Below are 23,615 nucleotides of genomic sequence, written 5' to 3'. Positions count from 1 at the left end.
AGAAACTGCTTGTACCAGCTGCATAAATAGAGATGTGGTATGATATTGTGCTCTTTTCAGCTAAGATTTCTCACCTTTATTATACCTCACCTTATCTTATTACTTGCTACCTCAATCTGGGAGAACAAAAATCTAAGTGGAGTCTGAGGGATTGCCCAAACCCATGAATTCCAGCAGGATTTCTATGCAACATTAACACTATCATCACCAGGAAGAATTTTCTAACTGGGCCACTGATTTTGCCAGAAGGTACACCTTTCATCTATTTATCCTACTAGAAATGGACACTAGCCCTTAAGAACCACTCCTCACAGGGGAGGAAGAGTAGCTGCGAGATACAAAAATGTACATTTTATTTCGCCAAAAAACGGCATTAAGGTACTCTGTAGTTGCAGTAAGATCAAAGAAATCAGGTCATTTTAACATCAGGGCAATCTCCATCTTTTTTTCAGGCCTAGGCCAGCAACAGGAGCTGATTGCAAAGAAAAGAAATATTACGAAAAAGAACTATCTAGTCTCTTTAGGGGTGGATTTCTGGAAACATGTCAACTGTAAGTGGTGAGAACGTGATCCAAAGTTTCTGACGTAGCCATCCAATTTCACAGGAGACAGAAGGCAAAGTGCTGAATTTCACTTTGTGGTCCTCTATTGCCTTTTGCCCCTTTGATGTAACAAAATTTAAAAAGAGAGAGCAAGCGAGCTGATGACACACACTAAGATCAGAGCTAAAATGGAAAGGCCACGTACCCCAATGATGGCGTTCAGTTCGGCCATGGTCACCTGCTTGGCCCGTTCCACAGCCTGCACCACTTGTTGCTGGTGCTATAAATGAAGATCAGAAACAGAATACAATTATTTGCTTTCTAGTCAGTCAAGAACAGCTTTTCCTAACACGTCCTCTAACTTCAATTACATGCAAAACAGGATTTAGGGGTCTCCATATTTCAAATAAAAGCCCTGAGTGGTGGCTGACTAAATGTCTAGGGTACATTTGGGTCTCTGCTGCAGAGAAGTAACTGGGCATCGAACTATAACCCCGTGAAGGATGCTTCCCTACAACTGGCAGAAGCAGCTTAAATTTTACTTGGATGTCAGTGGTACACTGTGGCCCAGCATCTTCCACTAATACTAACAAACACAATCCATCCCCCACCTGCTTTCTCTGTACCCCCTTTTCTCTGCCATCTACATAAAAATTCTGAAAATATTTCCTAGAAGTACTTATTTTTAAAATTTCTCCTGCTAGTTGTTACAGTAAGCACTAGAAGGCCATTTAGACTTAAATGTTTATTTTCTTCTGAAAATGTGGCAAGTGTTCATGTTTTAATTCCTGTCATGAAGGAATTATGAAGGGCTGAGTATTTAAAAGAGATTAGAAATGCACAACTTTGACTAGCAGTAAAGTTTAAGGATGTTTCTTTTACACAATAGAAAACTAAAAGCTACAAGTTTCATGTATTTTTCTTTTGGAAAAACTAAGATGGACAGTTTAGGAACATCCCTCCTTCTCTATCGAGGATGCAGTTCTAAAGAGAATGACCAAGAAAGGAGTATAGGTAATTTGTGTAAATTTTTTTAAAAAATGAAGTAGAGGCACTCCTTCACTTCTGGACATATGTGAGAATGTACACAAGTACTCCCAAAATATAAATATTATTCTCAACTAAATACACTTGAACATTCTACTTTCTACATCCTCGAAATTGGTCTAAAATAAGGTCTCCTTCGGACTTTTTTTCAACTAGGTTTGGTGAATGAAGACTGTACTATGAGACAGGTACTCCTCTGTGTGGCTAGGAAAAATCTTGTTTTGACTAATCCTAGTTGAGAAATGTAGCTAACTTTCTCCACTGATTTGAAGTGAATATGAAACTTTAGCTAGCATATTGCTTAATACACACAAAAAGCTAAGCCATCAATTAGATAAGAAATTCCCCCTTGAGCTACATGGTACTACACTACAAAACCTTCAAATACACACAGTTACTGTGATTAACTGGGGTGACCAATATTTCCACCTCCCAGATGTGTAGGGTTGGTGGGGGATGTGGAGGATGTTAAAGAAAACTGCTTTAGTTATCCACATGTGGTATTTTCACCCATGATATCCTAATAGAAATGTGTATTTTGTGCCTCTAATCCAATGTAAAGAAAAACGTCAAATAGATGACTCCATTTTAAGCTTCTAATAAACTCTAGACATTAAACTAGATACCTCTGTTTTTTTTTTTAATTTTAAGAGTTTTCAAAACAAGGGCTTAAGAAACAATCCCAAAGTCTAGATATCTAGCAAGCTCCCTCCATTCCCTTACTTTTTAATAAAATATTTGCCAAAGTGAAATAACTTATTTCCTTCTGTGTTTGAAGCAAGTCAAAGTCCTAAAGATTTATAAAGACACTAGAAGAAACAGAGAGGCATGCTCAATAAAAATGACCAGTAACAGCAATTTCATCCTAAAGCTACCCTAGCCAGTATGCTAACCTACTAGCACACAGTTCATGTTTAGATTTAAAGCAATTTCATTGTCCAAGTAGTGAAAAGGGACAGTACTTGGACAGCGGAGAAAAAGACAACATGTAAGGATGACTCTGGGATTTTTCTACTACTCAAAGTGAGTATATGGACAGAAACTGTTAATGAGATTTTCCACATTTTACTTTCCAACATTCAGCCATGGCTGCCCAAAACTTCAAGAAACTGAAAGCCTAAGGACCACATGAACACACATCCAACAATTGTATGATTCATTCCACATGCATCCATTCATTCAACAAAGGCCTTCTTAAGCTCTTACCGTGTCCAATTTCTGTATGTTACTGAAATATTACATACTGTATTAGTGAAATATCATCTACCTTACATTAAGCATTCAAAGAATAGTTCCGTAAGACAGATATGCAGAAAATACACCTACCTAGGGCCTTTCTGCCATGAAGATTGTTCAACTCCTGCCTCATAAACTGGACTCCAACTGCCATGATGGGCAAAGAGGCCTTAGGGCAGTGGGGATCTCTTTCTGGCTCAGCATTAAAATCAAGTGCATTTACTGAGAAAACCAGAAACACAGCAGTGAACCAGAACACTGACATCTGATGTTCCTATAGAAACTCTTGCTAAAAAGCTAAGATGACAATAGAAGTCATGATTCAACTCCTTCGTTTCCTCTCCTGGCAGTGGCCATAGGCTAATACCACATCTGAACTCTACCTGTAGAGTTCAGGATTTTACTTCCCTATTTCTGCTTACAACTGTGAATCATCTGCTGTTTAAGGACCTTTTGAACAGAAGCTCCCTAAGGCAAAGAATGCCTCCTCCCAGTGTGCTCTGAAAGCACCAGAAACACCCAGACATTGCTCACTCAGCCACATCATAACACTGTAAGCAGCACATCTCAGGAAAGGAGCAAATGATCACTAAAGAGAAAAAGGAACACTGGAGGAAGAACCCAAAATACTCATTAACTGACCCAAAGGTGGCATTTTTTTTCCCATTTCCAATTTTAACAAATAAGCTCTCTGACTCAGAAAATACAGCAAGTTTTTCACATCTCCTTAGAACCCTGATGGTTTTCCCGTTGCGTCTGCCATCTCTTCCCTTTTTCTTCCCCTTCCCCATCTGTTCCTCTCCTCCCACTCCACCCTGCATCTCATTTCCTCTCCCACTTCCTGCTTCTCCCCTCTGCCACCTCACCACATGTGGTGACAGTCACTCTAGACCCAATCTGCAGAAAGCAACAATCCTATAGCCCCTTATTCTCAAGCTGCTCCCTCATATAGGGGTGTCCATTGGAACTTTTTCTACCAGTACCACCATATAAAATGTACTAAGATTATCATCAATAAGCCTTAGGTGGGAGAGAGGGCCTCTAACTGGGATTTGGAAGAGGGAAAAAAAAATTTAAAAAGCCCAATAATTTATTCTTTAAAATACTGTGAGTTATAATTTAAAAAAAATCCTTAAAATAAAAATCTGTAATATGATTATGGTTGCACAACTCTGTAAATTTATTAAATATCACTGAATTCCACACTTAAATGAATTTTATGATATGTAAGTTGTATCAATTAAATACTGTGATTTAAGGACTACAATGATGGATGAAGGGGGAAATGCCACTAAAATGAAATTATATACAGTAAATCACTTGCCTAATTTCATCATAAAATTTGTTGCATTTGTTTAGGAAAAGTCTCGAGAAAAACGTTTTCAACAAGAAAGAGACTGAAACAACAGAAGTCATCAGTCCAACAAAGCCTGCTAAGAAACAGACCATTAACAAACCACAACACGTTGTACAACAGGTATTTAATGTATGTTTTGGCGAAGAGATGACAATGACCATACCTGCTGTGCCAATACTTTAGGGCATGGCAACAGACACAGTACTTCCAATGAAAAGAAAAAACCCCTACATTACAACTTAGAATTTTTCTTTAATACCCAACCCCCTTCCCTTACCTCCCTCATTGATAGGGGTTAGTAAAGAGGTAGTGGGGAGTTAAGAGGTAGGAAAATGAAGTAGGATTTCTATAAACGAACAACATTAACATTCCTGACCTGTGAAATGAGAAAGCAAGCACTTGGAATAATGGCCCCACTACTCCTCAGAGAACTCCCAGACACAGAGCATCATATACTCTACAGGAAGGCAGGATATAAAATGCTAGGGAGGTTCTAGGAAGGAGTGCCCAGCATACTTCCTGGACCATCAGGAAAGGTTTTGTTTTCTTATTCATTCATTCAGTTACATATTAAGAACCTACTGTGCGTGCCAGGCAACAGGGGCAAGAACTAAGACGGACTCATGAACAAGACACTCAGTGAATGAATAATCCTCACGAGGTTCAAAGGCTCAGTAATTACAACCGGAGGATAATTTCCATGAAGAAAATTACAAGCTGCCATGCAATCACTTATGGGGGAGACACCTCATGGAATCTGGGGGCTGAGGGAACATTCCCTCTGGAAGCCGGCCCAATGGAGACATGAAGGATGTCCAAGAGTTCTGTGGATGAAGCAAGGAGAAAAGAATGCCAGGCAGAGAGAAAAGCGTGGGCAAGGTCCCTGGAGGAGAAAGGAGCTTGTCTGTCAAGGAAGAGAACGAACATGTATGGCTGCAGGAGAAGAATAGGGGAAGGGGAAAAGCTGTGAGAGATGAAACAAGGTCGGATTAAAAGCCTCCTTAGGCATGGCAAGACACACATGCAAAAACTTTAAAGGGGACGAAATATTCACAAAAAGGATAACATAGGCAAGTGCCTGAAGTCCTGTGGGTACAGCCAGGGCATACTCCATAGAACCATGTACTAGTGGAAGTGAAATCTGTAAGGCAGGAGGAGGCCAAATGCTGACAGGCTTTGCACGACATGAAAACTTGGGACTTTATCCTGGTAAGACATAAAAAAAAAAAAAAAAAAAGAAAGAAAGAAAAGAAAGAAAGAAAGAAAGAAAGAAAGAAAGAAAGAAAGAAAGAAAAGAAAGAAAGAAAGAAAGAAAGAAAGAAAGAAAGAAAGAAAGAAAGAAAGAAAAAGAAAAAGAAAAAGAAAAAGAAATTTGATTGAGAAAGAGAGAGGGAGAGAGCATGCGCACATGAGCGGGAGGAGCAGAGGGAGAGGGACAATCTCAGGCAGACTCGTGCTTAGTGTGGAGTCTGATGAGGGACTTGATCTTACAACCCAAGCTGAAATCAAGAGTCAGATGCTAAACCGACTGCGCTACCCAGGTGCCCCATGGTAAGGCATTTTTTTTGTCAAAAATTTGAAAGCAGCCAAGTGCTATCAGTTCTGCATTTTAGTAAGATAAGACCTAGGATGGTAAGAATACTAAAGAAGCTGGATGATAGGAAGGTGGACCAACAGGAGGGAGGACAGGTAGAAGGCTAATGCAATACTCTACGGTGAAAGATAAACTTGAATTTGGACCAACTGCCCTTCCTGCTCACAGAACTCATTATCCACATGTACATAAAAAGCCACTCGCTCAGAACTGGTAAAGGCCTCTAGAAATCATGAGACCCCAATGGTAGTAGTGCCCAAGCACTGTAACAAACTGACCAACAAAAGACTCTCTACCTTTCCAAAAGCCTACTACAGATTTCTAAATGCTGCCCTGGCTGAGAGGATTGGGATGGTAGTGTTGCAAAAGCCATTATTATATCCAGCAGATAAGTTTCTTCTGTCACACCCTACCCAAGTAGTCCGTCAGTCTCTGCTTGATCATATCTTCTGGAAGGGAACTCACTACCTCATAACAAACTTTTTCTATGTGGGGATAATGGCTCTAATACTAGAGCCATTAGAAATCTACCTCTCATAACTTCTTCCCACTAGACCCAGTCTTGCCTCTACGTTCTTCCCCACTGGCACCCACTTCAATACATGAATATGGCATGTTTGGTTTTACTTTCTCAATTTCAGGTTAAACAATCCACAGGCCACTGGCTCTATGCCACTCATCCTCTGGCCACTCCTTGGTCATGCTCTAGGTGGCAAGACAGAATATTCTAGGGATGGCTAAGCAGGTCAAATCTGAGTGAAAGTGTCACTCCATGCCCAGTGAGTCAGGGTAAAATCCTACTGAGCCTTTTTTAGCAATTCTACCAAGTGTACTGGTACAAATAAGCTTTAAATTCAAATCAGCCTTTCCTAACAGTATCCCAAGAAATGGTCAGTCCCATAAGAAATTAGGTATCACTTAAAACAAAACAAAACAAACAAACAAACAAAAAAACCCCACTGGGCTTAATTTGGCTAACATCTGGTAAATGGCAGGTCTTCTCTGAGCTTCAAATCTCAGAGACTGAATATGTTTGCAGGGTTTTCCAAACAATTTTGGCTGTGGAACTTGGGATTAAAGCTTGGGAAGTGCTGCCTGAAGCTTTTTCCTACTGACCACTGAGCCTCACCTTCTTCTGTTTTCACCCACATGAGGACAGAGCATTCTTGCCTGATCTATCCAATAAGCTCTCAAGTCCGTGCTTTCCAACAGAACTTTCTGCAGTGTTGGAAATGTTCTAAATCTTTGCTGACAATATGGCGGCCACTAGCCACATACAGGTGGGCACTGAGCACTTGAAATGGGGCTAATGTGTCACTGGGAAATTTAATTTGCAATTTTATTGGAGTTTGATTAATTTTAATTTAAATAGCCACAAATGGCTATGGCTACCATTTTAGATATCACAAACTCTACTTCATCAAAGTATTTCAAAGCTTAGCTCCAGTAATAATAATATAGTTGCCACCTAACTGAAAGTCAAAGAAAAAATACGGTTTCTCAAACGCACTTTAATTTTTTGACACATAAGGGTTGGCACTGTTGCCTCTGAAAGCCTATACTGAAATCTGCAGAGACGTTCTCCCTCCTGCGAATCATCTACTTGCTGAGGGCAAGGAGGCCATAATGCCACCATAAGGATCTTACCAAATCTGCAACTGTCACCAAAATGCACATCACACGGATCAAGTCAATTGGCCAAACCATGAATGTGGGACAGAATTATGCTCCCTGGTGCCTCATTCAGTATTGCAAGAAAAAAAACAGATTTTAAATGAAAGGTTGTCCAATGTGAGAATCAAAAAATGGACAAAATCCATTAAAGCCCCAAGGTAGGTGTATTAGTCATTCTAGGACATTCCTTATATATACAACACTGTCATAACACATTACCAGCACTGACAAAATGGCCCTGACTGGAGTGCAGACGTGTCCTGTGAAGGCTGCTGGCATTTAATGAACAATCTCTGAAGATGGTCTTACGGGTGTCACTGCATCCTTATCAGGGGATCTCTGGTGATTTCAGCCAAGCTCACCTACATCAAACCATGTTATCACAAGCCATTGGTTCCTTACAAAGTTAACAAGCAATAAGACGAGTTAACCTGGTGCCATTATGAGGCGAGAACACTGCCACCAGTGCATGTAACCACTGTATTTTGTTCATTTCCTCCCTCAGGCACAATATGAAAGTGAGTGATCACATTTTTCAACTTCCACTTTACAATTATTCTAAACATGCGAAATGTGGTTCAGAGCAATTCAGTTCCATTATTAACCCAGGTACCAAAAACACAGCATTTAAGATACAATCATATCACAGAAGGAGTTTGTCTTCCATCAAATTAAAAGGACCAAATTTATGATATGTCCAAAATAGAAAGTCAGGTATCATAGCTACTCTTGGAATGGAAGTGGAATTTATAAATAAACACGCATTATCACCATTATCTACTTGTGTATTCTTCTCTACTATTTAAATACAATGGAGAACATCCAAATAAATCTACACAATTCTAGAGGAAAACACTATTTGGTTCTACTCATTAGTTAGGTTAACAGGGTAACGAAAACCAAGTTTTGAGTTAAAATTAAATGTGTACCAGAAAATATTCAAGTTGGAATACTCTCTTTTCTCTATGTAAATACAAGAATAAAAATAAAAGGCTTAGAAATTTCACTCTTAATTTCCCTTTTACAACCTAAAATTTTGAATGACCAGAGAACTATTGTTAAATGCGGTCAAAAAAAGCATTTAAATTCTTTATTTCATTTACTAAATCAGTATTTTCACATGCAATGAAAGAACAGCTGCTGACTGGTAAGCCCAGGCCCCAAAACAGGGGGCTCCGCCATCACTTGCCTTGGTTGTGAGAGGACAAGTCTATAGGGCTCCTCCACCAACCGTAAAGCAGTTCTGCTTCACTTAAATAACTCAAAAAAGAAGTTTGTTTTTCTAGATAGCTTCATGGGCAAAACAGAGACCACATCTAGAACTGCTGTTCCTTCAGAGGTGAGCTCTACAGGTTGAACACCTTGAAGTGCTGTCACCATTTGGAGATTGCTTGCTGGTTGGGGAGAGACAGGTGTTTGCTAAACTGGAAAATTAATTTTTGGAGCTAGAAGAGAATCACCCTTGGGGCTACCTAATATGCCTCACTGAGATTTTTAGCTGATTCACAGCCCTGGCTTCAGTTTTAATTTACACTTTTTTCCTCTATAAGAAGGACATAGGAGAGGAAGATAACCAATTCATTCTTCTAAAGGCAATGACTAAAAAGGGCGGGGAGGACTGGTCTCAGGTCTTCTCAAAAAAGAAACTCAAGAGTGTTGTGGCTACTGCTGCAGCAACCACTACCCCTACCTATATCAAGAGGAGCTTACTCTGTGCTACACTGCACATGTATAATCCCAAGTGATCCTCAAAGTAACTGTATGCATTCCATGCTATAACTAATGTACAGATGAGGAAACTGAGGCTTACAGAGGCGAACCACTTGCTAAAATGTCACCCAGCTTTACTTGGCTAAAGTAAGCCATGTAATTTGTAGCAGGGAGGCCAGGGCTTGACCCAGATCCAAATGTCATTATTCTGGCATTTCTTGCTTATGGAACTGCCAATGGGGAGTTGATTATTTATAGCTCCTCCCCTGCAAAGGAGACCCAAAGCAGGAGATTTGATTGATACATTAAGATTTGCCTTTTAAAGAAAAAATCTGAGGGCAACAAATATAGATCAGTTTTACCCATTCCTAAAAGCCAAAAGAAAGTGGGAGAAAAAAACAGCTTAGACAGGTGAGGACTCACTCATGAGGTTTCTTTAAATTCTGGTATTAGGGATCCTATAAAAGTTTTAGAACTATATGTGAGGAATGCCTGGGTGGCTCAGTTGGTTAAGTGTCGGACTCATGATTTCAGGTCATGATCTCAGTCGTGAGATGGAGCCCTGCATCAGGCACCATACAGAGTGTGGAGCCTGCTTAAGATTCTCTCTCCCCCTCTCCTTCCGCCCCTTCCTCTTCTACTTGTGCCAATGCGGTAAGCTCGCGCTCTCGCTCTCGCTCTCTCTCTCTCTCTCTCTCTAAAGGAAACAAAACTATGTGATACTTTAATGACAAAAGTTGGCAGTTATCTTTGTCTAATGCCTGGGACTTTGGAAGTAGTCATATATGAGTTCAACAAGCACATCATTAAAATATAAATTGGCTATAACTCTAAAAAATGTTTTTGTGAAATCTACCAGGAATGTATTTTTTCCTATGATTGTTTCCGGCAATACATAGTCACATTTCAAATGCTTCTGAACTACAATTATACAACTTATTTCTTAAAAAAAAAAAAAAAAAAAAACCCTGGCAGTTCAAAATAAATTTATTTAATAATTGTCAGTATATTTTTTAAATTTTAGAAAATGTGGTATACTAGCCCCAAGCAGCATTAAGCAGGTCATTAATAAGCACACGGGGACTAAATTAACAACGGACCTCTCAAAGCATGTGAATTCACCTCTCCTCCTTATCAAACTCCCAAAAAAATCCCTCCCACCACTATCCTATACCTTATGTATCAGTCTTCAGGGAATGTTTTTCTTTTTTCTAAATACAATCATTTAATTTTTAAATAAAACATTTTAAAATAAATTCTAATGCCACAGCTGCTATCTTGGCAGTGAGACTGTCACACAGAGAGCCGGTGTTAAAAGATCAGATTAAGAGCCTTCAGTCCTGGCACCGAGTGACGCTAGCAGCCATGCAAGAGTGATTTTCCATGCCTCTGAAGAGACAGGAAATAGAATTCATCTTCCTCTAATAACCTGCCTCCTCCCCTCCCTCCAGATTACGGTCCATCTGGCCTCAGGATAGAAGCGAAGAGTCTGATGCTCACTGAATGCCCAGAAGATGAAACGAGGTGGGCAATGCTCAGGCACAAAACATCAGAGAGGCCTGGATTGGACAGGAACAAACATGTCTATGGCCCACACATTAAAAGATAGACACACACACATTAAAAAATTGAAAAAAAAAAGAGCCAATTAGATCCAAAGTAAGCAGAAGATATATACAGAATTAGCATTTAGAAAACCACGACACAGGTCATTCATTACACACAAATAAAGGATTTCAACTAAAATGCCAACAAATGTATTGGAGGAATAAACAGTAAGGGATGAGATCACAGGCTCTCTTCCTAGCCTCAGGCAGAGAAAAAAGCATTTCCGAGTGGCCTTACTGTGCGGGGTACAACTTCCTTAGCTAATTCATTCCAGTCCAGTCTTGTTCGGCACCATGACCATTACACATTCTCTTCCTACTGGGCTTGCTCATACAAACAATGTAACTCAGGTGGGAAAACAACCAATTTGTAAATCAGCTCTACCAACACCCCCAAGACCTCTTTCCACTTCTGCATATAACCCCACAGATCCTGCAAAAATGCCACGGGAGCTTTAAGCTACACCAGTGACTATAGACAGGGGTCTATGCCTGCAAATACCCGGTTATAGTTCAAATTTCTCCATCTACCTTGGGGTGTAACACCTCAGCATGGTTACAGCCCTGCGGGTTATGCGCACATTCTTCCCAAGCCTCTATCCCCATAAAGCAGAGCTGCTGCAACTAAGAAGAAACACACACTGGTCTGGATTGGCCAGGCTTCCTAAAGAAATGCAAACAGGCCTTTCTACTCTCCCTCATCACTCTGCCCAATCTAGTCATCACAAGCAAATCCTGAGCAGAAATAGGCAAATAGGGATATAGTGAGTAGTGGTTTTGTGGTCATAGCTAAAGGGGGGAGAAAGACAACTCATCTATTGTTATTTGTGGTCCAGAAGACCATTTGAATTCAGGATGTTAACTTAGGTCCATGGTTTGTGAATATGAGCACCTCAGTGGGATATGTATCTGACGAAAGGTACCCATGGTTACCGAGGTCTAACTCAGTTCAAACCAAAAAGAAGTCACATAGGAATCCACACTATCTACGAGGCACACCCCTGCTCAAATACTCGTTGCAGGCTAACATCATCAGCACATACCTAGGGAAGGCCAGGCAGATGGACAGCTCTCCTGGAGAGCAGTGTCGTGGCACACCTAAAGAAGTGAAGGGGAGGAGGAAAGTAACTCAGTGCCTTCTAGCCTACGACACAATGCTCGATGGCTGAGACATGCAAATATTTCATTAGTTAGCTTCTTACCCTCTCATAGATGATCTTACCTAAGCAAGTGATGGATTCAGTAATTCAGAAGCAAAAATGATCTCTTTCTAGTGCTTTCACCTAAATTTTGTGACCGAAAGCAAGCGAGCAAACATAAGAAGGGGAAAAAGCCACGAGGAAGCCACCACGCACTAGAAATGCACTTTCTAATTCCAACAGGAGTGTGTCTGCGGACAGCACACGCTTCCACTGCTGCTGAACAAACAGCAGCAGGTGCACTACACAACAGGCCTCGGCAATGTGCGTGCAAAGTCAGTGGTACTCAGAGCCTAAGTCCAGAGTCCATACTGCATATCTTTTTCCAAGTGCAAGCACAATGGTAAGACTTCATCAGGTAGTAAGTAACTTTTTTAAAGCAGCTAGCCAAAAGTTACATTAGTTTGTAGTTAACTATGTAAAGCACTTTCTATGGAGGTGTCTTCTGCCAACTCTTAATGTCCAGTAACAAAAGTGTAGAGCAAACCCTTCTGGGGAGTATTTCAATCCACCCTATTAGATGCCATTGTGGAAAACAGTCATCATTCTGAGCAACACTACATTGTCCAAGGACAGCAAAATATTTAAACAATTGAATTTTGCTTCACACATTAGAAAATGTTCCGTTATATGAACACAATTCGATTCCACTGAATGTTAATAAGGTGTAGAAGTTGGAATGTGAACACTGTATCTTAGAAATGTGCCATACAAACACCAAGAGCCTCACAAGGCTAAAGAGTCAGTTCTACAATCCCTATTCTGCAAAACCACCAAAATGGCACCTTCTAGCCCAGCGCCTCAAACCAACTGCCTTACCTCTTGGGACAGGAAAGGAATGACTTGTGCACAGATAGCATTCAGCCTCTTGACAATCTCTGCCTGCATAAAAAAAAAAAAAAAAAAAAAAAAAAAGGAAAGGAAAGCAATAAAGAGAACAGTCAGCTGGTTACAAATTCCCAAAATATTAACAGGATGATATTAAAACACACTTTATATTCTGGCTGGCGTATTTCCTAAGGAAGAGGAAAACTCTCATCAGCAAGCCCATTAAAAGGAGGCAGTGACAACAGTGCCACATTAATAGCACAATTTATTAACCAGCATTCATCTTAAAAAGTCAACCTGCAAGCACCAGGACAACATAAAAAGGAATTTAATTCTCATGACTGGAAATCAGTTTTCAAAAGCCTTCAACAGGACCCTTGTTCATTCTAATGTGGTTTTCCCTAAAACCTCAAGTTTTCAGGAGTTTTCATAGTAAAGACATGTTCTTCTCTCCATCTCAAATTCTTTCAGTTAGTAACTCATTGGAGTCTACATTTGTGGCCTTTGCTTCATAGGAATCCACATTATCTACGAGGCACACCCCTGCTCCCCCAATCTCCCAAAAGAATAGCACCCAACCAACCCCAAAAAAGTTGATTAACTCAGATCCTTAGTTCTACACTGTGGGGGAACAGAATATATTCTTCAATCATGAAAATTTCCAAATGTGTCCCACCATCATAAAATTTTCCTGTACTTAGCAGAAAGGGACCTGTATTTGCATGGAAACTAATCTTAGGAACATAACTTATTCTTGAACACCACACATGTGCAAAGCCCCAGCAACCAGATAAGAGATGGTTTATTCTCTAATAATTTTTTTAAGTCTAGAAATTGCCTACCAATAGGATGCTATAATTAAGTTAAAAAAAATTTAAAAAGAAAGAAATGCCACCACACTAACTTTTCTCTGAAAATCTACCCAGAGCTTCGCTGATGTTCATCTTAATTTGTATTATCAGATGGCTCCTTATATCCTTCAGGGTGGGACATGTAAAATGCATGGTTTTTCTATACACATACATGCAAAGTAGCTTAGATTGTAAATGATAGGATGGGGTGAAGGACAGGCAAGAAGTGTTGAGAGGCAGAAAATGTAAAGCAATTACTATTCCTGAGACATTCTTAAAATAAATTCCATCCAGGGTCAGTTTCTCATTTTATAAGAGGACAAAAATGCTCTTTTTCTTGCTAAGTCATTATCCGAATGACAGCGACATTCTCCTTGTGCAATCTAGGTTTCCTTCTTTCATCAGCAACCCTTTTGACTTTGCGGCTATGCAATCTTTTAAATGCCAGCACCTTAAAAACTTTGCCAGCTAAGAGAAAACACAAATTCACCATAAAGGAAGTTTCAAACCTAAGCTTTCCCTCCTGGTCTGCATTCCCTAACAGGAGGGACAAAAACCCAGCACCAATAACGCGGGCGATGAATAAGGCCCCAACTGTGCTGACCTGATTTAATTTACTGCACTGGCCCCATGGAGCATTTAGCCATCCTTTAAGAATGCTTAAACCACCATGAAAAGCTGCAATGGTAATCACCAAACCACTCTCCACCTGGACGGACATACCACAGTGGTTATGGGTGAAATTCCAGCGTGAGCTGAGAAAATAGAGTAGCAATCACCAGACCCAAAGCACTGCATCTCAAAGGCATTTGGTTGTTAAGCTTTTTGTAGGGAGAGGTGGAGGGGGAGAGAATAAAAGATAATGAGACACTTTGGGGCAGACCAAACTGATGATTCTAATGCTTAGAACCATCTGCCAAGCATATTTTCCTCATTATGTTGTTTACATAAATAAAATAGTCCCTTGCTAGGAGGGTTTAAAAATGTGTGGGCACATAAGAAAACTGAGTTCTTTAGTTTGCCTACATAATCTAGGCAATAAAAACTACTGTAAGGAAACTTACTCATCAGGCAAAATAAAGACCAAGAGGTATTTATTTGGCTACTTCAATTTTGGACCTAGGCTATTTTAAGTCTGAGCAACTATGGGGGGTGGGGAGGGGATCTGCATTTTCTTAAAAATAAATGTCGAAAAGTCAACAAGTCGATTTATTTATTCATGTATATTAACACACAATAACAGAAAAAAGGGGAGGATCTTGCAAACTTTTTCTTTATAGATCTTCTTTTGTTTAAAAGACTTCTTAATTTCTTTAAGTTGTCATGCCAATGGATTTTTCATGGTCAGGCTAATTGGCGGCAGGGGGGTGGGATGTGTGTGTGATTTCATAAAATTAAGCAGGTCATTCCTCACTTTGAAAGCTAAAGTTGCCTCGGAAACACTGCTGCTTCCATGGTCAACTAATTTTGCCTCTTTTGTCCCACAGGACCCAGCTTTAGGGAGGCATCATTTATTTACAGGCCTTTCCACTGGGCTTCAGTGATCAGCCAATAATACTGTGGACACACACTTCTAATGGCCTATGTTTTGAAACTGAGTCTAATCTAATGGCGTGGGGCCCAAACTCCTTTTCCAGCACAGCCATTAAAGGATGTAGGTTATTGCTGTTGTCACCATTGATATTTGTCATTGTAATGTAATTAGGGCCCTAAAATGATGCATTACAGCCCTTGGCACAGCTTCTATTAAAATCTTTTCTTCTGCTCACTGAACTGCGACCTGCTTTCTGATGAATAACAGACAGACAGCTTTAGGGTAAGGAGCAGATTCATCAAAGAAGTATTTTTCAGCTTTGGGGAAAGAGACGGGGGTAAAAAAGGCAACCTAGGAGTAAAAGCACTAGGGGAGGAAAAGCCACAATACACATTTGAATTTCATCTGACCACTTGAAATTCTGATTGCGTCTGATGAATCTTGCTTAGACAATATATTCCCAGTCTTTGAATCACATGGTTAATCAGGGCTCTAATCTGCTATCCATCAGCCTATGCCAATGCTGTAGCTTCCAATCAAATTTATAGGTGATGTGGCTCATGCATCCCTGAGCAAGTACATTCACAGCCCATTTACACAGGCCAAGATTCTGAAATGCTGCTGGTAGGGCTGCTGGATGTTACCATGGGACTCCTAGGTTTTGTGGACACTGCTAGACTATTGTCTTCAGATGCCCATGATGTTCCAAAATAGCATTCACACTCCCAATAAAAGAACAACTGTTCATGCCAAAACATAACAAAATAATTTGTTTTTACAGCCACAGTTTGTCGAATCCATTAACAATTTTTGATACTTCTATTATGTCTTCCTTTATCTGTCAAGACAGTCATTTAAAAATAAGTTTCACACATATTTTCCTACCCTCAATTCATTACCACTCGATTTCCTCCTCCTGTAATTTCCCACCTTATGCCATTCTCCAATAAAAAGAACCAATAAATGACCATCCCTACACACACACACACACACACACACAAACTGGGCAAATATTTTAGAAAAAGGCATTCTATGAAAACACGTTGGCTGTGCACACAACACTTGGCATGTGAATGCTGACAGGCTAACTACCTCCCAAATGGAGATGGCCAGTGGCCTAGTGGCATGACCAGTTGGTAATGGAACAGAAAAAAAACAGAAAAGGAAGCAGCTTTCATCCCTTTTTTTCTTCATACTCCAACTCAAGAACTGGTGGAAAATACATTAACTACCTTGCATCACGGGAAAGCAACATCATGCATTGAAAAGAATGCCACAATTCAATCATTAAATTAAAAAAGTAACAAATAATGAAGAACACAATATCAAATACATATTTTCTTTATCACTTATAACAAATTACATTAGTCATTTAAGACAAAAAAACTAGTTAAGCCTACGCTTGAATTAAATTACATCCCCTCAAATAGTTGTAATATAACAAAAATCTAATTTTTATTTAGATTACTTCCGCCTATATGATTTCCTTAAAAATTTAAACAAATTTTATTTTTATGACATAATAAACTTGAGAGAAATTACAGATAACTTTATTTTAGTAATCAAAGAGATGTATCAAAAGCAATTATTGGTTTAAAAAACATTTCTTGGGAGTTTTAGTCTCTCATCAAAATAGGAGCAACACTACTACACAGTATGGTTGAAATAAAACAAAATAACAAAACATTATTAGGAAACCATTTTAGCAGCCAACCAGAAAACAACAACAAAACACAATTAGTTTCAGAAAAACATTCTTGAAGAATAACATTTCACAATTAATTTGCTTTCTACAGCAGTTTCTTTGCCAAAAATGTTTTTAAGAGACTATCTTATTAAGTGTTTACCAAGAACATACACTCACCAATTATATAAAACACTTTTAAAAAGTGAAGAGAAATTTCTTCTTATGCTATCTGAAATCTTTTTTGAAGTACAAATAAATCCTGCAACCCTCTCCTTCACCCTTCTTTTACTTCTAGGCCATCAAAGATTGTAATTTTTTATTTCAAACAGAAAATAAATTCTCTTCATTTGTTCATTGATCTGTTCCAAATTTTCTAAGAAATGGCCTAAATTAAATTCTGGAACCGATCTTGCTTGTCCCTAGATTAAAAACTCAGAGGACTAATGAGAAATTCTTTCCGACTTACTAAAAATCCAGGCTAAACTGAAGGAAAAAAGTAGTATTATTTCTCTGAAAAACTCAGTTTTTATCCTGTCATCAAAATTCAACTTTACAAAAGAGATAAGAATATGTAAAATTATAATGGAAAAACTAATTTTTCTATTAAAAAAAGCAAAATTGGAATAAGGCATACAGATTTAGATCAAAGGTATTGTCAGCACTGCTGACAAGCTGGTAAACCAGAGGCCTACGTTTTATTTTAGTTCAGGTACTGATTTTGCACAAAATATTTTATATTGCTTAATAAAGCAATAAATGAAGCGATAACATTGTGAGAATCAATTTAATAAAACATCTATCAGTTTCCATAAAGGACTGATACAAACTAATAAGACTTTTTTTTTTTTTTTTTTTTACAAGTATTAAGACTTTTAAAAGCTCTCATCGGGCAGCCTGGGGGGCTCAGCAGTTTAGCGCCACCTTCAGTCCAGGGCGTGATCCTGGAGATCAGGGATGAGTCCCACATCGGGCTCCCTGCATGGAGCCTGCTCCCCCCTCCGCCTGTGTCTTCACCTCTATCTCTCTCCCTCTCTCTGTCTCTCATGAATAAATAAAATCTTTAAAAAAAAATTTAAAAAAAAAAGCTCTCATCATCCCACTTCCTCTAACAACAGGTACTATCTAGTACTCAATTAGTCTTGAATGATATGAAAGTGCCAATATTCTACCAATTTTTAGTCCCCATCCAAACCCTGCCTCCCCTAGGGAGTTGAACTAAAGCAATGATTCTCAAGGCAATGTCAATCTGCTTTGTGTTCTGAACTCGTATCTACGCTAATTTACTGAGTGCAAAGTATGCTATAAAGTACCTAGTATGCAATTCAGTTTATTGCATATACTAAAGTACACCATTTGTTTGTTCTAACGAGATATACAGGTGCTAGTGCAAGAATACACAGGGCAATGCCTTTCCTGAAGAGTATCATGGTACCTACATTTCATGAAACTATTCCAAACTGTCACCAAAGTAAAGCTGTGTTTTACTGAAGCATTTTTGCCATGATTAGAAAAAAGTGCCTTTTCTTCTCATCTCTTGAGCTTTCTAAGATCTTTAAGGGAAATCCCGTATAGTTGCCTATTATCCTTACTACACCTTCTGGGCTCCGGTTATTGTGTTTAAATACTGCTCCAAATGTTGAGAGTGATATATTATCAAGGTTAAGAATGACGATCATTGTGCCAGACATCCAATTATTCCTACAAGGTCAAATCATTTCAGTTCTCAAGTCTGAAAAACACTGTAACCAATGTTATCATGATTATATTCAGCTCCACTAAGAGAGGGACAGGGAAAATGGGGAAAAAAGATGAGAGGGAAAAGTGGGATGTTAGAAGTAGGGAAAGAAAATGACTTTCTCTGGTGAGCTTAACTTCAGCTTGCATGGAACAAAGTGGAGCTGGTCAGAGAACCTGATTACTCTGAGTCCTAATACACCCAGGCAAATGCTCATTGCTTCAGGGCCAGTGTGTCACAGCAAGGCCTGCTAACTACTCTCTGGGCTCTGGTTATGGTGTTTAAATACTGCTCCAAATATGTGTTTAAATACTCTCTTTTCTCTCTCCTCTGGTCTCTGAATCAATCAATCAACAATCAATTTCTCAAGCTGTTTCACCTTACTCTTTCCTACTGACATAAAGTGTACTTGTGCCTTGGGATGCTGATTTACAATTAAGCATTTCCATACTTCGCAAAAGTAGAGGGGGCAAATATTCCTTATAACCATAGAAGGTGAAGATCATCTACCTTAATTTTTCCCAACATGATCTATGTGATTAAATTTTATGTGAGAAATACCGAAAGACAGGAACTTTGGATACTAGAATAAAACCAGTAAGACAAAAACACTAATGGTCCTTACACTCTCATCAAGGATACATAACTCTAAGAAAAGTAATAAACTGCCTTTTATAAACTAAGAGCTATGCTCTGTTTCTCAGTCTACCCTCTTACATTAGGCTATAGACTTCTTTGTCTGTTTTCTTCTCTCCTTTTTCCAGAAAATCTACCTCTACATCCACATTCCTCAGCATTTCCTTTTCTCTCATCTTTTCAATTCTAGTACAGGCCTCTGCTGGTTTCCCCTTCCTCCCTCTCAATCATATAAAATTTCAAGTCTTTGAAGTCATCACTGTCAAGATACCCTTCCATCCCCATAGACTGTTTTCTCACTCTGAAAAATAGCCAGTTCCTATCCTACCAAAGTTGTGTTCCTCTGCTGCTTGAACTCATACTGCTCTGGCAAACACTGCCAGTACCAATCAGGTCCAGGCAAAGCAGGCAAGTGAGTTTGTGGATCCCCACCTGGCCGAGAGCAGAAAAGTGGAAAAGCATCCAAAATTGGGGGGAAATAAAGCATGCAAGGTTGAGGGAGAGCTCCTGTGCCTAATCTTCCTGGGTCTCGCTGCCTTATTCTTCTCTTTGGTTTCAGCCCATGGGCATCTCAAACATCTTCACTACCCATCCTCTGACTCCTCCCAGTCATTCTCTAGCCTGTTAGTTCTTTCTCCAAAATCATCTCACATGTTTTTGTTTACACGGATGAGAGTAGAGCTTCTCAAACTTCTCAAACTCATCAGTGCATACTGATCACCCAGGAGTCTTCTTAAAAATCTCAGCCTGGAGTGGGGCCTGACAATTTACACATCTACAAAACCCAGAGTGACAGAGGCACGATGGGTCTACAGATAGCACCCTAAATAGCATGGTTCTACAGAACGCAGGCTCAGGGAAGGCAGAGATCTGTCTATAGCCCCCCCAGTATGGTTAAGAAGACACTCAGAAATATCTGCTGAATGAACAGAAGCAACCACAGTTCAGTTAGGTGGATGGAATCTTCTAAAATCTTTTGTAAGCACACTAAAATTGTTTGGGAATAGTCAGAGCACTTCAACCTGAAAGGAATATCCATCTGGAAGACCTACTTGTACTCTGATTTGGTTTACCTTCCCAAGGTACACCTTTTCTGGCATTTAGGAAGCCATGCTGCTCAAAAAAAAGTAAGTAATCACAGTGGATAAAAAAAGGAAATGCAAATTCACTCTGGACAATTCCTGGCTGCTAAGTAAATGACTAAAACTTCTATTCTGAAACCTTGGCAGAAAACGTGTTTTAAAAGGTATTTTAGAAATAGATAGATAGATAGATAGATAGATAGTATTTTAGAATCATGATAAGGGCGGTATCATTCAACCTCCTTCCTGAGATTACTCACGCCAGACTACTGACCAGGACCTCACCAGGTAAAATTGGGGGATCTGTTAGAGACACAATGAGGGAGTACCTCATATGCTGAATCAAGGTAAACCTCCACAATAATTTCTCTGGAGTAAACCAGTGTGATAACTAACAGCCCAAGGAAGGGCCTTGCCAGAGCCATGCACTAGCATCCATGTTCTCACAGGAATTAAAAAGGGCAGTTCCTGGTAATTTCGAAGTACAGCAGGTCACACACAAACTACCACACATGCAGGGCAGTTGACCCATGCCAACCGCACTGAACTTGGGACAGTCAGAGCCAGACTTCGGGACCCACAGACACAGCTGCAGCATGAAGACTCCTACAGAGAACACGCCATTCCCTTCCAAACAAAGTCCAGAATTGCTGGGATCCATGTGTAGATTCAAATATGCAAATCCCCTTCCCATCTTTCCTGCCAAATCTGTTGGAATACTGTCAGGGAGGTTTTTCTGTAGCCTATACTAATTCCCAAGGGGTTTTGTTTTTGTCCTTGGTGCAGTGTATCCCACACAAGAGTCCAACCATCACTCAATGATTCCTCACCCAAACGCTCCTATTGACTCACACAGGCCAGGCCGGGAGAAGCCACCTGTGAGGCACTGGTTAAAAAATTAGAAAAAAGAAGTCCCACAGTCCCACACCACAGACTGAGGCCTCTCTATCAGAAAAATTGCATGATCTCTACAGTTTGGCTCAGATCTACTTTTTGTTTTTTCTTTTTTTTAATACTTTACTAGATAGGTTGAGAATGTTACAAGAGTAAGAGACTACCACCATCCCCTTTTGTTCCTGTATTTCTAGTTACTGTTTAAATGTATTTCAAGCTGCTTTTAATTAAATTGCACAGGCAGTTTAAATATTTAAACATGTACCTCAGAAACAGCCAAAACCACAAATGTATGGCTGCCTTTCTGTCCATTCAACAAATATTTATGAAGCACGTACTATTTGTCAGGCTTACTTTAGGTGCTGATAGAGACACAGGGGTGAACAAGACAAAGGAGTCCCCGCTTTCACAGAGTTCACACTGCAGGGGAGGGAGACAGAGATGAGCACATAAGTACAAGCAGAGGAATTTCAGGAAGTGCCAAAGAAGGTAAAATGGTGGTTGAGAGAAGCCTGAGGCAGGGTGTGGGTCTGATGTGGATTAGATGATTAAAGAAAGGAAATAAAGAACGGACTTAAAAGCTGAGATGTGGCTGGAAGCAGCATTGCCCAAAGCAGCTTCTACAGGCCCTCTGCAGAAGTCATTAACAGGTATTACACACGGAAAGAGCTCCCTGACCAGATGGCCTCACCGAGCTTAAACAGAGTTAAACAGGTTCCTCTGGTGTTGGATACCTCAGACCTTTCATGGAATAGCCTCAGTTACAAGTATTTGGAAAGGAGTGCAGAGAGTGCAGAAAATGCGGTACCAATCACCCTTGCATGCAGAACTCTTTCTTCTCCAAGCCCTTAGAGCAGATCACACTTTGAGGGCAATGCTGAGCTGGTCAATGGTTTCCAGGCCTTGCTTTACAACGGTATCACCCCATGGATCTTTCGCAAACACCAACGCCCAGGCCTCACCCCAGACCAAAGAACTCCCACTCTTGGAGGGCAGAACCCAGGCTTCAGTATATTATTTTAAAGATCCCCAGATGATTCTAATGGTAGATTTGAAAACCATTAAAGCTAGAGCAGGACGTGTGCAATAAAAAAGGAGTGGAAAGTAAGGACAGAGAGGGCTCATGGGGTCAGCCTGTGAAAGGTCCTGAATGCTGAGCTTGAACTTTATTTGCAAAGCAGCGAGGACCTATCAGGGACAATTCCTAGGAAAGCTATGATAAAACCCAGACAGGAGGTCAAGACATTCAAGTACATTTTGGCCCTCCACCCCGCCTTCTTGTCACTGAGTGTATCTGAATGGCAGTGGGAGAGATTTATAACCACAAAACATACCACAAAAGGAAAGAATGGAGGATGAAAGATAACTTCAGAATAGGAACAATATGAAATCCCAGAGCACCACAAACTTAGGAAATTCAACAAGATGTTTTCAGATACCAGCTCATTCAGTCACTCCTACTCTAAGCTAGCAGCTATGGTGGGAACAGCAGTGAAGGCGGAACGGATCTGGACTCTCAAGTGTTTATAATCTAGCACAGGCAAAGACCAAATGGAAATGGAAATAAATACAGTAATGCATGTGGTGCCTAGGTGGTAGACAGAAGAGCCCTAGAAATGAGGCTGAGGTTGGATGAAACCCCTTCTGGCTGAAGCCTTCACAGAGGTTTTGGGGAGAGAGCTACATGTGAGCCATATTAATTCCTCAGTTTTCAATAATGAGCTGTTATCGTGCCAGGCACTGTGTCATAGTCTGAGGAAAAGAGTAACGGAAAAAGACAGGATTTATAGAGCCCTTAATCTAGCAAATGAAACAGACACTGAAAAAATACAAAACGCATGGTATTTGAAAACACTTAACAGAGGACTCTGTTTCCCTGAGTAACTGAGGGGGAAGTGAGCCTTAGAGACAACAGAGATAGGGCAAGGAAAAGAGCAAGAAGATTCCAAAAAGGATCAGCCTGTGGCACCCACATGGGGCATTCATATCCAACCAAATAGGACAAATGAAAGACGGCAACAGCAGGCCAAGATGAGGCTGGAGAGGCAGACCCACAACAGCCCAGAGTACTGGGATTTCCTCCACCCAAGTTAGACCATGGTGAAAGTTATCTCAAAAATAGGAGACGGCTAAACGTGCCAATCATGATCATCATCATCATCCTAACACATGTCGAGTTTCCCCTGCACCAGATATTTCACTGAAGTGAAGAATGGTTCTAGGAGAATTACTCTGTTCTCATTTTACAGACAAAGCCAAAGAAGAACCACCTGGGTAAGTAATCCACCATGCTCAGATAGCTGGAGAGAAGTAAACAGATGCAAGAGTAACCAGGAGTAGATTCCAAAAGACCAGATGACTGACTGGGTGTGGCTAATTAACAAGAAGGAAAGGCAATCATC

General features: G+C 40.0%; 1 protein-coding gene across 14 annotated transcripts in view; it reads right to left on the bottom strand.

Annotated features, from left to right (window-relative positions):
• LOC112922083 (TLE family member 4, transcriptional corepressor) overlaps nt 1-23,615 on the bottom strand; it is a 142,814-nt gene that overhangs the window by 94,157 nt on the left and 25,042 nt on the right. For 5 of the 14 annotated variants that reach the window (XM_072762784.1, XM_072762842.1, XM_072762787.1 and 2 more), the window contains exons 5-6: nt 12,786-12,848; nt 748-822 (exon numbers count right to left, since the gene is read on the bottom strand). The exons of 1 other annotated variant lie outside the window; for it this stretch is intronic. In XM_072762784.1, coding sequence (XP_072618885.1) covers nt 748-822; nt 12,786-12,848 — 138 coding nt within the window. The remainder of the gene's footprint in view (nt 1-747; nt 823-12,785; nt 12,849-23,615) is intronic. 8 more of the 14 variants (XM_072762825.1, XM_072762830.1, XM_072762850.1 and 5 more) reach the window with 2 other exon arrangements.

This window comes from Vulpes vulpes, chromosome 1, assembly GCF_048418805.1.
Source record: "Vulpes vulpes isolate BD-2025 chromosome 1, VulVul3, whole genome shotgun sequence".
NCBI classification, from domain to species: Eukaryota; Metazoa; Chordata; class Mammalia; order Carnivora; family Canidae; genus Vulpes; species Vulpes vulpes.
Note: the sequence above shows the minus strand (reverse complement) of the source record. Positions and strands in the feature narration are given on the sequence as shown.